This window comes from Cryptomeria japonica, chromosome 7 (genome assembly GCF_030272615.1).
Source record: "Cryptomeria japonica chromosome 7, Sugi_1.0, whole genome shotgun sequence".
NCBI classification, from domain to species: domain Eukaryota; kingdom Viridiplantae; phylum Streptophyta; class Pinopsida; order Cupressales; family Cupressaceae; genus Cryptomeria; species Cryptomeria japonica.
In genome coordinates this window covers 835,398,736-835,413,503 of record NC_081411.1, presented here as the reverse complement: position 1 = coordinate 835,413,503, position 14,768 = coordinate 835,398,736, and the positions used below count along the sequence as shown (strand labels likewise).

The window sequence follows — 14,768 nt, the reverse complement described above, 5'->3', positions numbered from 1 at the left end:
TCACAACAACCAAGCATTACCATAATCATCTTCATATCCAATTTAATCATGAAATAGGGTTAGTACATAGCATGATACCATCAAATCATCATGAAGTAGGCTAAGCTATATAAATATGATCTATTGATATACCAAAAGGCAAGATGAATCAGGGAGAGGCACTACATCAAATCCTGCATTGGCAAGCTTAAGGAGACAGAAAATATATAAGTATTAGAGATGTTTATGAGAAAAATAAAGGTGAAAATAATGTAGGTTTAAATTCTCTTTTTGCTTTATTTTCACATATAGATAATCCAATTCATTTTGAAGATGTAGTTAAAGATGAAAAATGGGTACATGCAATGAATGAAGAAATAGATTCTATAGAATCAAACATGGGAGTTAGTGAGTCTTCGGCAAGGAAAATATGTGATTGAACCAAAGTGAGTTTAGAAGACTAAATTGAGTGCAAATAGCGATGTGCAAAAGCAAAAAGCAAGGCTTATAGCCAAGGGTAGAATACAATGAGACATTTTCTCTGGTAACCTATTTACATACCATGGGGACAATACTAGCAATAGCAACTCAAAACAAGTGGGCACTATATCACATAGATGTAAAATCGGCATTTTTAAATGGTTCATAGAAGAAGAAGCCTATGTGGAGCAGCTACTAGGCTATGATATTTTAGGCCATGAAGACAAATTTTGCATATTAAAGAAAGCTATCTATGGACTCAAGCAAGCCCCAAGAGCTTGGTATAGAAAACTTGGTTCTTATATTTTACAAAATGGTTTCAATAGGTGTAGCGATGATCCAATATTGTATACAAAAATGAATGAGTGAGGTGAAATTATAATTGTATATTTGTTTGTTGATGATTTGATATTCATGGGTGACTTGTCTATTTATTTGTTCAAAGGAGCTATGAAAAAAGAATTTGAAATGACCAATTTAGGTTTTATGATGCATTTTCTTGGCGTTGAGGTGAATCAAAAATGAGAATGATGTATTCATTTCTCAATCCATGTATGCAAATGGTATTTTGAAAAGGTTTAAAATGATGAATTACAAGTGAGCCCCAACACAAATTGTGACGGGTTTGAAATTGAGCAAGTCTAATAAAGAATTTGAAGTTGATCCAACTTTGTATGAATAGCTTGTTGGTAGTCTATGTATTTAACAACCACAAGGCCACACATAATGTATGCTATTAGTCTTATTTCAAAGTTCATGGAGTCTCCAAAAGATTATCATTAGCAAACAGGGAAAAGTATTTTAAATTATGTGAGTTGAACAAATAATTTTGGAATCCAATAGTCAAGATCAAATGAATTCAAGTTGATAAGATATACATCACTTCTAGTTATGTTTTTTTTTTCATTTTGGAATAGGTGGAAGACAGTGGACACCAAAGAAGAAACCTATTGTCACTCTTTCATCTTTTGAAGTAGAGTGTAGCAACAATTGGGGTAGAGTGTCAAACAGTTTAGATCAAAAAAATGTTGAGAGACTTGATGCATCAATAGAAAGAAGCCACAAAGATCTATTGTGACAATAGCTCTACAATAGCACTATTTAAAAATCTAGTTTTTCATAAGAAGAGTAAACACATTAACACAAGGTATCATTTTAGCCTTAATGGACAAATTTTAAAATTTATCCCTCTTCTTAACATATTTCTATCCAAAAAAATTCCTTGCTACCCTCACACTTTTCTTCAACTCCAATGATAGATTTATTGGCTAGGGCACACACCAATATGTTCATGGATTATTGTTCTTGAGCAATTTGGACTTGTTGTCAAGTCATGTGCTTCTATTATTAAGTTACCAGTTGTTGGTTTTTTATTGATTGTTCCTTGTGGCCCTCCAAGGTGAACAATTGTGCTTTCAAATGTATTCTACAAATTGCAAATAGAGAAATTGTGATTCTCTTAAAAACTTGTCGCTATCACACAATCTAATTTCCACTCAATTCCCCATGGTTAGTAACTTACTTTGATACTAAAATGGTCTATAATTTCATCAAACAATTACCAAAACTAAGAATTGCCACAATTTCAATGTAAACTCTTCTTAGAATAGTCTTCATATTAGTCCTAGAAGTAGCTTTGATTATGCAACAACAATCATGATGGCATTCAAACACACATACTTGACACATTTTTAGCCTAGAAAACCTCCAAGATGAAGGAAAAAACACCAATAATAATCAATAGCTCATCTACCTAGTTTATGTTGTTAACTATAAAACAAGTTGTAAGTAGAGAATTAAAACAATAAAATTGCTTTACCATTTGGCAAGCTTCCTTTGTTTAAAAATTGAGTCTTACTAGCACTACATGTGTACACTCCATATGCTCAAACCTCCAAATCTCACCAATGTCCTATCCATGCCCTTCTAAATATTGTGGAAAGTATTTATTATGCATTACCTCCTAAGTGTACTAGAACTTCAAAAGGCATGACTATTCATTTCCAATTACTATCCTTCACATCATGGTGAAATATTACATTCCAATGTAAAAATTGCCCTTGCAATTTTCAAAACCACCCCTACATTTTTTAAATGGCTATCTAGGTGAAACTAATGGTTTTGACTATGTCGAAATAGTGAGTACCTACACATTTTTTAAATTTGGAAAGCCTTCAATTGTTGTAGACTACTTATGGGATCCTTATGGATCAAAGAAGGGTCTCTACTTTAAATTCCTAATTACCCAATTTGATGAGGTAGCACAGCATTTGGCCTAGAACATTGATTTAACCTTTTTTCTTCATATTGTTCTCAAAAAACATGTTATTCTAAGAAGTGGCAGATAATTTTTCTTCAACTCTTTGTTCAAAGCATGAAATTTATTAGAATTTAGATTTGAAGACCAAGAGAACAATGTAAAAGTACTTAGTTCAAACTTAAGCTTCACATCCACAATTTAAGTAGTTGAGAGTCCATCAGTGAAATCTTGCTCCCTTTAATCAATCAAAAAAGTAGTTATTACTATTAGTTATGACAAAGATGAAAGGAAAATAGAATATGCACAAAGCTAGGAACAAATTTCTTAATATAATACAAAATTGGAAGTCAAGATTGATCCATGCAATTGTATGGTTCAAGTTGACTAAGATGCTACACAGAAATGTTATCCATGTTATATATTTTACTTCATGTACTCTATTTCACCCTAAAAAAATTCTTGAGAGAAATTTGCATCTAGAAATCATCTTAGTTATAGAATAACATAGTTTGCCTTTATTTGTGCACTTTATTCACTTAATAAAGCATTCTTTGCATCTTAAAAAGCTTATATAACTCCCCTTTCTCTGCCATCTCATCTAAGTCATTAACACCCCCAATAAATTTTCCATTCACAAAGATTTGTGGAAATATAGAGCAACTTGTGTAAGCTTTTAAAGCTTTTCCTAAACCTAGGTTGTGCACTTCATCTAACACATCTATCGTTTCGTAATTCACCATTTGCTCATAAAGTATTACCAAGACTCTACTAGAAAGCACACATAAAGGCATTGTTCTTGAACCCTTGATGAATGCCAATATGTCATTTTCCTTGATCAATTTATCTATTGCTTGTTCCAAAGGTAGTGTGAAATTGGCAAAACGATCATGTTTGAGTCGAAGATCAGCCTTGACAGGCGTCTCCTTCTTCCTCCATGTGTTGTTCCATGCTTCATTTCCAAAGGGAACCTTACCAACACCCATTATGTAATCATCCATCCAAACTTTCCATGCATCGATCAACTTTGTGCGGTCAAGTTCATTAATTGCATCAATCTGCATAGTGACATAAAATAAGAACTCAAATTAAATCAAGCTTCAAAACAAACAATTTGCCCTCAATAGAACTTCACAATTTAAATACAATCAAAGCATAATCATCACAATTTAATTTTTCCAATTAATCATCATGTTTTATCTATGTTGATATAATTAACTCATGGTTGTTTGTTAATGAAAACAATTGTTGAAAAATAAAATTAGAGCCAACAAGAAATCATATTGTTTATAATATTAAAGTATTGTTATTTGATTAGCACTTGTTCATAGAATTCTTAATACAAAGAACCAAATAAATAATAAGTACAATTACTTTTTATACTCAAAAGAAATTATAATGCAAGGAATCAAATAACTAATTGTAACAACTTATTTCGCATACCCAAAAAAGAAATAGACTCAACCATCTAGATCAAGTTTGCATTTGTAGTTTTCCACTACATTCTATTGAAAAGAATATTTTCCACTACATTCTATTGAAAAAAATACAAATAAATGCAAGAACAAAAACTACATGAAATAAAAAATCATTAACTTGTCTATTACCAAAAAGACTAAAGTTATTTGCAAAATCTTTTTCAAGGGTTCAATGGCCTTTGTAACTAGATCACTATATAGCATTTAGGGCCTCTCCTTATTGCTCCACTAGAAGCTTGCAAATATTAAGACTAAAGTTATTTGCAAAATCCTTTTCAAGGGTTCAATGGCCTTTGTAACTAGATCACTATATAACCATATAGCGTTTAGGGCCTCTCCTTATTGCTCCAATAGAAGCTTGCAAAAACTATTTGATATAATGCAGCACCAAATGAAAGACTTTGATATATCATACTTAAAAAGACATGGATGATAAAAACTAATTACTATTTCTCCTTACAAATGATTTGTATACAGTTATCTTTATGCATGGTGGGTGTGTACATAATTCTCCTATCAAATTGAATGGTCAATCATTTGCATCCCAACTGGCTATATTTTTTGCTTTTCATTGTACTGCTAACTATTAAAGTACATTTCCAATTGGTAAAACCATACTATCCATTTTATGATGTCACTGTCCATCATAATGAAGGATTTATCTATTAATTATTTCTATTTAAGATGCAACTCTCCCACCAAATTAGTAAATGAACAATCATTTTCATCCCAACAGAGTGTAATCTTTGCTTCTCATTGTAGTCCTAAAACCAAAGTGCATTTCTAATTAGAAAAACTAACCATTTGATCATGTAATGTCAACTTGTACATCATAGAGGAGTATATCCAATTCGGCATACACATTATGAATAATCAAAATTCAAGGTTGAATACTTGAAATCTATATTTCAGGGTCGACCTTAGGAAACAAAGGGTCTTCAGGCACACTAATCTTCGTATCTTCAAAATGACAACAAATGAACATTTTGAAACTATCCCTAGGCATCTCTATGCTGAAAGTTGATTTTTCTACAAGGACAAGTCAATATCTGCGTAAGTAATTACATCAGTCTTCTATGCAGAGCTCTACTCGGTTGCTCTCCAAAATTCTGACTGTCATATACCCCCAAATATGAACTTGGCCAATTAAACAGGATACAAACTCCACGGAGTGATACAAACTTATCCTTAAACAGGATCATTCAACAAATCATGAAAAAATTATGAACTTGACAAAGATGACTTCTGTCATTTATACACTAATAATTTGCAATCTAAATACTCTCTAATTCTACAGCTCTACATAATTGTTTGTGAAACTACATAATGCCCCATTGATAAGTGATAAAGAATCTTGGAATTGCCAGGCTGTCAATATATGCTCTGATTTCCGACATCAAAACAATCCGTGGCGTGGCCCAGGCTGTTGAGAAAATTCTGCCACAACCTGTGCCTTAGATTGAGTTCCTTCTTTCGTCATTGACAGATTTGACACCTAATATTGATGCTAATCCAACATTGATATCACCCTTGAGATTGCAAGATGTTGATGCAAGAGTCAATAAAAATAAAAGTGAAGCACAGCATAGTTACAGCAAAACCTGTTTCATCAAGCACACCAAGACTGCACGAAAAAAGGGTCTTTGTAGAACTCAATTTATACCTCTAGACTCGATTCTCACTGTGAAGCTTCTTCAAGCACAAAGCCTTTATAACAAGGAGATGGTGCTTATCTCTTCAATTTCCGAGGACTGACAAACGGCAACTGGAATCCACCCTAAATCCTCAAAAAATCATCTACTGTTTCAAATGCTAACAATTATTATATGGGACTTACTAAGAATAATAACCTTTGAGGAAGAAGCAAACCTTTTATCTTGCCATCTTACAGATAGGTCCAATAGTCTCAGTTCCCCATATCAGATAGACTGAAGTATGGAAAACCCTAATAATCAATGAACATCTCCAATATATAAAATGCAGTTCTGATTCTTTAGCAGTGAAACTTGTAATGATTTATAATCTGTTATAGACAATTGATTGATGGCCAACTGTGCGTTTATGATATATAGCTATTTACAACTTAGAAGAACCTTGTCAATCAACTCAATATTACTTTTCTTTGATGGAAAATTCGAAGAACTGATCTTGAGTTTAATGGAGAATAACTGAGTTCTTTCTGAAAGCACGTTATGATACATGGATTGTGGTCTCCCAGACCTAGATTTTATTGTTGTGATGGTATGGAAAAGTAATTAGTTTTGAATCATTGGATGGAAAGTCTCCAACACAGTTTACCTGTTGTGACTTTGGAACAATACTAGTGTTATAATATGGCTTATGCGTAAAATGCTCAGTCTAGGCCACAGAACAACTTCCTCTGTTATTTTGGAACCATGGAAAGAAAACTGATTATCCTAAGGCAAGTTTAACTTGTCAAGTAAAAGGTAAGCATATCCTTCGCTATGCTGAATTGAGATCCCTAAGTTTGCTGGTCTCCGGTGCAATGACATATTCTTCATGACAAGTTCTATACATGCATCTATACATCAATCTTATGCAAAGTTATCCCTCTATCAAAAATAATTGTAGTGTGAGGACCTAAGGGTAATTGTTTTTACACAGATTGTGAAAACCATTTTAAAGAACCATTTGATACCCTAGTTTATAGCTAAAATGCTCTGGAATTCTTGGAGGATGGCATGCATTCAAGACCATAAATGGTTATTAACTCAGAACTTATGCCAGACTTAACATGACATGGCATTCTGTACACTAGTCCGGTCTAAAATCAATTCAATGCTTAGCATTGTCCCTTGATAACTAATATTGTAATGTCCCCTTTTGGGGATGTTCCTTCATCTTACAGATAGGTCCAATAGTCGCAGTTCTATACATGCATATCCTTCGCTATGCTGAATTGAGATCCCTAAGTATGCTGGTTTCTGGTGTAATGACACATTCTTCATGACAAGTTCTATATATGCATCTATACATCAATTTTATGCAAAGTTATCCCTCTATCAGAAATAATTTGAGTAGCATGAGGACTTAAGGGTAATTGTTTTTACACAGATTGTGACAACCATTTTAAAGAACCATTTGATACCCTAGTCTATAGCTAAAATGCTCTGGAATTCTTGGAGGATGACTTGCATTCAAAACCATAATTGATTATATCAATCTCTCAGAACTTATGCTCAAACTTGATATGACATAGCATTCTGTACACTAGTCCGGTAGAAAGTCAATTCAATGCTTAGCATTATCCCTTAATAACTAATATATGGAACTTTCCTTAGTATTTCATACTAGTGGCCAGGGATAGTGTTATCTGCCAATGGCATAAATCAGAGCACAAAGGATCTTAAGGTGCAAGAGGGATAATATTTCGATCTTAGCACTTCATCATAGTGCATGGTTGGAATTTAATGAGAGTTAAAAAAAAAACAGACACATGTCACAGGTTGAAATTCTGTTAAGAGTTTTGTACACAGTTTGATTAATCATGAAGATGGAGTGCATGGTTGGAATCTAATGGGAGTAAAAAAACACTAGACACGTGCCATGGGGTTGAGTTTCTATTAGATTTTTTAATACAATTTCATTATAATCATGAAGATGGTACCTCCAATAGCCAACCATAACAGCTGGTTCTTATAAGGCATTCATATCCCATAAGATAAGCTTATGTATGTGTTCGGAAGAAGGGGTGGTATTCTTACTTGTAGCCTAAAAGGCTATTCTACAAGATATGACAGCACATGAGAAATTTCCACAACATACCTTGGAGACACAACCCTAGGTTTGTTTAATTCGTCCTCAGAAATGGGGACATTTTGGAGGTGCAGTGATGGGCACAAAAAATCCCTGCCCCATACCCCATTTTTGAACACCATTGGGATGCACTAGTGTACCTGGTGTCCCTCAACCATCCCAAGGATGTCAAGTCATCCCCTCTAGCCTGCAAACATTTCATACAACAAAAAACACTTTAAAACCAAAAACACAAAGGTTAAATGAGGGGCACTCCAACCTAAAACACACAAATTAACACATTAATTTCACATTTTACATTTGGAGGAAGAAGAAAAGAGACAAAGTTGGAAGAAAGATAAAGGGCGAGTTTATAAAGGCTAATTCACCATTAGCCATGTATGTCCACGCTTTTCTTTGCAATGTTTGTGTCATTTAAAAAGTTACAACAAAAGAAACAAAAAAAAATGGTTTTGCTAAATAAATTTAATGAGTAACACATTGTGATTGAACTTAGTTCAACCTCAATTTGTTTAGCTTATTTTGTTTATTTTGTTCACCTGTGATTGAATAAAATGATGATTTTTTTAACTAAAAAAACCTTCTTGTTTGTGATGAACCCATGTTAGGGGCTGGTCGGCCAGCCTGGGGTGTTAGTTAACACCCGTATTGCTTTATTAAACCTTTCCTTATTAATCTAGTTAAATTAATAATAAATTGAAATCTTGAATAAATAAAATTAATGATAAGAGATTTCCACAATCCATAGAACAGATAGAAAGCTGTTTCTGGGTTAATTTGTGTACAAGATTTTTGAATCAACGTTTCGGATCACACTCCGTGATCCATCATCAGGATAAAGAGAACCAAAAGAATCATAATGATAGATTATGGAGTGTGATCCGAAACGTTAATTCAAAAATCTTGTACACAATTTAATCCAGAAACAGCTTTCTATCTAAATAGAATTATTCAATAATTTGGCTAACGGCTTTTAGGCTGACATGTTTTAAGTTTTTGGCAGTTTTTTCTCTTAGCCAACCTGGTGGCAGTTTTCCTAAGCCCGACATTAAGTGATATTGTATATATATATATATATATATATATGTCTGGAATCACGGTGACCTTTTGGGGTATTATGTTTATCACTGTTGCTACGTGAGCACACAAAGCTGTCTGGGATGGAACTCCAAGAGAGCACCTACAGGTAAGACGTGCTCTTCATTTCTATTGCTTTTCATTGCTCGAAAGTCACTGTAGGTTGTGTTTGATTTCAGGTCAGAGAAGAGAAAAGGGCTAGTTGACCTCAGAGGGGCAGAAGCAGACCTGAAGGGAGCGATTTATTCTTCCTTTGCTGTATGTCATTTGACACCAGCAAAGCAAGAGTGGGCAGAGGCAGACCTGAAGGAATCAGAAGCGGAGATTGATGGGCGGGAGACCTTGCATCGGCATTATTTCAGTCTAAATAAGATATGTGGAAGGTGTACTGTGTAACCTGGACTGCGTTTTCAATAATCAGACTACAGAACCTATAGTTGAACGCTTCCTGAGTGGGAAATTTGTACTCCTTCAATTCTGTAAGGTCATATAAATGACAGTCAAAGTCTATTATTACCTCTAATTTTATGTCTCAGTTGCATGATTCAATCACCAGTTATTGAGAATATAAACACTAAATGGAATGGAAGTAATATCTGGATATTAGTATGGCTTGTGTTTTGGATATCTGAAAACTCTCAAATCTGAGCACACTGCTTGAGATATTTTTAATTTTAGCAAATATACCTGATAAGATTGTTTGGGGATATTTAATTGTTTTTTATGTTTGCATATTTAAAGCTATACTACTTGTTTTATAGATTCTTTTTCAAGTTATACTTCTTGTTTTATAGATTCTTTTTCAAGTTTTTGTACTTGCATTGTACTAAATTGCCTTAAAAAAGTTTGTTGTTTCTTTGTACTCCCAATGCCCTAAAAAGCCCAAAAATAGATTACTGTTATGAAGTAGTGCTTGCAATTGCAATTTGAATTTGTGTCTTTTTAATTCATGTTGTTTTCTACTTTAAGAGTCAAGAAGAGTTATTCAAGTGAAAATGAGGATTTGGAATTAAGTGATTAAATGGAGAAAAACAAGGGGATAAAGTGCGGCCACCCAAATCCCTTATACAAAAGCTCAAATGTGAGCTTTTTGAAAAGTGATTCCCCTTCCAATATGGTTGTGAAATGTCATACCCTGCCTGAGACTAGGGCAAAATAAATTGCAATCGCAGATTTAGGTGATTAAGTATAAATAAATGCAAGGGGCCCGACCTAGGGGCTAAGGAAAATAAATAATAATAAAAAGAAAGGGAACTGAACTTGGCCGACCTGAGATAAGGAAAATAAATAATTATAAAAAGAAAGAAATTGTTAATTGATAAGGGTCGACCCTTGCAAGGGAATGGACTTAATGAAAGGTTATGTCTCTCCCATCATGAAGATATAAATAGGAGGGAACGTTATTTGTTGAAAGCATCCAGTAGGAATCAAAAATTGGAATAAGGAAGTCTGAATCTGATTTTTATATTGAAGAGATCAGAACAGATCACAGGAGACTTGAATATTAGCAAGTAATTGATAGGAGCATCAAACCATCTAGGAGATCAAGGAAGGAAACAATCGAAGAAGAAAGAAAGAAATATTCAAATATGCAAAAATGCAAGTGCATCGAATCAGACAGAGAAGTGAAGGAAGGAATAATCAATTCCAGAATTAATATGAGGAGCACCATTCAGCAATAATCTCATATATACATTAATCAGCAAAGGACCAATTTAATTACTGGGATCAGCCACCCAGTAATAAGATATACAACTTATTCTAAATCTGGTGATTCAATCCTGATAAGGATTATCCATTACTAGTTGATACCAAAGAGGTATATTTTTACCATCTTATCACTTCTTGGCAGTTACATTGGGAATAACGAGGTAGGCCCACATGAGTGGCTATGATTCATGGGTAGCAAGGTGGGTTTAGGCCCCCTTCCCAGCTCATGGGAGTATTGAGGTGGGGTTAAGCCCCCTTCCTAGCTCCTGACAAACCCTTCATGATGCGCTCTGAGGGCAGCAAGGTGGGGTTAGGCCCCCTTCCCAGCTCTGGGGCAAATATTGGAGAGGATCAATCTCAAGATTGTTACCTAGAACCCTCCCTAGAGGCTCACTGTGTGATTGACTTGATGGTGTTATTGCAGATTGAACCAAATATTGTCCATGCTACAATGAATCTCATTATTAATGTTGTTATAATGTACAAATTGAATATGAACAGTCCACCCTTCCCAAAATTGCTTGTCGTCACGCAATGTAGGTTTCTAAGAACTGAATAAATCAATCCTTGGAGATTGGAATTTCTTCTTTAATTTGGTTGACCCAACTCTTGCACCATACTTTGGATATCTCTCTGTGTCAAAGCATGAGTGATCTTAACAAATATTAAGATGAGGATTAGAAAAATGACACCCATCAATGACCTCAAATGCAACTTATATCTTTATAGTTATTCATATCTCTAGAACATATCAAGTATGAACCAAACACGGAGCATTCACATAAAAACACAAAATATACACATGAATATATGCAAACACGGAGCATACACATGAATATATGCAGTCACGGAGTATACAAACAAATACACATGTTGTTAGGTCCCTTTAGTAGGTCTAACCCTATCATTCCATTTGAGCCAGAAAGTGGGCCTAACCCCAATCCTTCTAATCCATTTTGAGTCAAAAAGTGGGCCTAACCCCAATCCTTGTGCTCCTAATCCATTTTGAGCCAGAAAGTGGGCCTAACCCCAATCTTTCTGCTCCTGTTCCAATTTGAGCTAGAAAGTGGGCCTAACCCCAATCCTTCTACTCCTAATCCATTTTGAGTCAGAAAGTGGGCTAACCCCAATCCTTCTACTACCAATCCATTTTGAGTCAAAAAGTGGGCCTAACTCCAATCCTTCTGCTCCCAATCCATTTCGAGTCAAAAAGTGGGCCTAACCCCAATCCTTCTGCTCCCAATCCATTTCGAGTCAAAAAGTGGGCCTAACCCCAATCTTTCTCCTTTTGTATGCTCATTGATGTGTCATAAACATTTTACAATACGCTTCAAACATTTACTTAATATGTCCCATAGATCTTGAGGATGTAAGGGTGCCATAATTATTAGATTGGCTCCTCCACAAAGCTCCATTTGTTCATTGTCCCTTCTTCTCCTACTTGAATGCTTTTAGGATCTTCCTCATCATGCCTTGTTTTCTTACTTGGATTTCTTTTTGTTTCACCATCAAACATTGCCTCTATATTACGTAATTGCCTTTCTTCTTTTCTTTTTCAATAGCCCTTAAAATTCCTTGACTTAATTGCATTAACTAATTTCCCTCAGGCTGGCAGGAACATGCTCCGATACCACTTGTAATGTCCCCTTTTGGGAGGACACTAAATCTTGCCAATATACTTGTAGGATTATTGTAGGTTATATATTTTCAGTCTGTTGTGGTAATTTGGACAGATTCAATTCAATCTTGTTTCCCTCTTTAAATAGAATTATTGCAGGTTATGTATTTTCAGTCTGCTGTGATAATTTGGACAGAATCAAATCAATGTTGTTACTTGTTTCCCTCTTTAAATGCACAGGTCTGCTGTTTATATCAATCTGATATGCTTCCCATAGTTTTAAGACTTGTGGACTCACCACGGACTCGCGAGTCCATTGGCTTCATGAGTTGACTCGCCAAGGAATCGCGAGTCTTTGGCATGGACTCGCGCAACCCAGAAAACACGCCCAGCAAGCTTAAAAAGTGGTTTTTTTAAATTTTTTTCATTCATTTGGCATTCTTTCTTGGTGAAAACAGGTTTGTAGGGTTTAGAGGAGGAGAGGAAAGAAGATTAAATAAGCAAAAGAGATCAAGGAAAGGATTTTTCCTCTCTTTTTTTTTTCATTTCTATGTTTTGAAAATCCAAAAAATCTTGAAAAACAAGGGGATATGCTGCCAAAAAAATTTCTATTTCCTTTCCTAACTTATTTCCTTATATTTTTTTCTTGTTTTTGAATGCTATTTTTCCCAAATGATTCATTATCATTTTTTTTGTTGATTTTTCACAAAACCCCGTTGTTTTTTAATTTTTTCATGTTAAATCAACAATGGCAAGTTCAGCTCCAAGGGCAACCCCAAGGTCAGCACGACAAAGATAAAGCATGGAAGTATGGGATTCCAGGAAACAAAAAGGGGGAGGTCACTTGCACCGAATGTACGAAATAAATGACTGGTGGAATCAATAGATTAAAATACCACCTTGCACAAATGCCTGGATATGGTGTGGATGTATGCCCCAAATCAACTCCAGAGATTGTTAGAGAGATGAAGGCCCTTCTTGTTGAGCATGATATGCAACAGAAATAAAGGCAAAAAACAAAAGAAGCCATCGCAGCTGCAATGAATCCCACATTGTCCACTTCAGGTCTGTTGTGACGTCTTCACACATCACCCCATTGCAAATGGGGACCCCCACTTTTCGCTTTTTAGAGTAGAAGTTTTGCCTAATTTCCTAGTGTTTGCCTTTGCCGATGAGGGGGTTTTTTGAATTTTGAATAGGATCAAGTTGCAAACATTGATATTTTAATGATCCTAAATTTTGTCTAAGTGTTGACCTTTTGAGCGTTAACGTGTTTTTAAACACGCGCATCAGTGATTTTAAAGTGCCAAGGTATTCCAAGACCTTTTGGAGTTGTTTTCTCGCTCCTAAGGTATTATTTAAATTGATTTCGGACTTTATTCCAATATTTTCCTAGCGTTTTGCTCATATTTTTGGAAAATTTGCCCAAGTCCAGTCTAAATTTAAAGTTTCTAAGTGATTTTGAGTGGTTAAAATGATAAAATCCTAAGGGAAATCCATATTCCAAGGGTTAGAGGATCAAATTCCATGCTAGAGGTGCTTTTCCCCTCACATTCTAGACTACCCAACCCATTCCCCCACTCAAAATCCACACTACACATGGGTTTCCCCTGAAATCCATACTGGCTACTATTTTCCCCCATTGTTTATCCATCCCCAAGTCGATTTTCCCCTGGAAGAGCTAAAATTTGGCTGTCAGGATTTATCCAGACTACCATCGATTTTCCACCAAGAGTGCGGACAACGTTAAGGATGATTCCATGCCTGGGTCGATTTTCCACTAGGATGTTTTGTGACAAGTGATTGCGGATTTTTGTCCAGATTTTCATCCAGACAAAGGTCGATTTTCCACTAAGAGCATTTTAATGAATTTTGAGTCCGGATTTTCATCCAAACTAAGGTCGATTTTCCACCAGGGAGTATTTTTCCAAGCAAAGTGAGTTTGGAGTATGGATTTTTCAATCCAGACTGCCATCGATTTTCCCCTGGGGAGTTTTGTGTGCATTTTTTACAGTGTTCCACGAGGACGCGTCCCCCCCATTTTTGGGCGCGTCCCCCCATCGGAGACGTCTCGGGGACGGGGGGACGGGGACGCGACGTCCCCCGCCGTCCCGCCACCGCCACCCAAACGCCGCCGGGAGGTGGGGACGTCCCCACGTCTGGGCGTCTCCCAGGGAGACGTGGAGACGTCTGGGCGTCTCCTGGGAGACGCCTGGGCGTCTCCCGGGAGACGCCTGGGCGTCTCCCCGTCCCTCAAGAGACGTCCAAGCGTCTCTCGAGGGACGGGGAGACGCCCAGGCGTCTCCCGTGTTCCCACGCGAAAAAAGCCAGATTTTTTATTTTTTTAAGTTTTTTTAAAGCCATGTGCGTTTTGGGGGGGGTTAAGGGGTAA

At 35.8% G+C, this 14,768-nt stretch overlaps 1 protein-coding gene across 1 annotated transcript in view; it reads right to left on the bottom strand.

Annotated features, from left to right (window-relative positions):
* Positions 1-3,207: 3,207 nt before the first annotated feature.
* LOC131074281 (bifunctional monothiol glutaredoxin-S16, chloroplastic) overlaps positions 3,208-14,768 on the bottom strand; it is a 69,019-nt gene continuing 57,458 nt past the window's right edge. Inside the window, exon 2 of the mRNA XM_058010866.2 lies at positions 3,208-3,774. Within this exon, the coding sequence (XP_057866849.2) occupies positions 3,256-3,774 (519 nt within the window). The 3' untranslated portion in view covers positions 3,208-3,255. The remainder of the gene's footprint in view (positions 3,775-14,768) is intronic.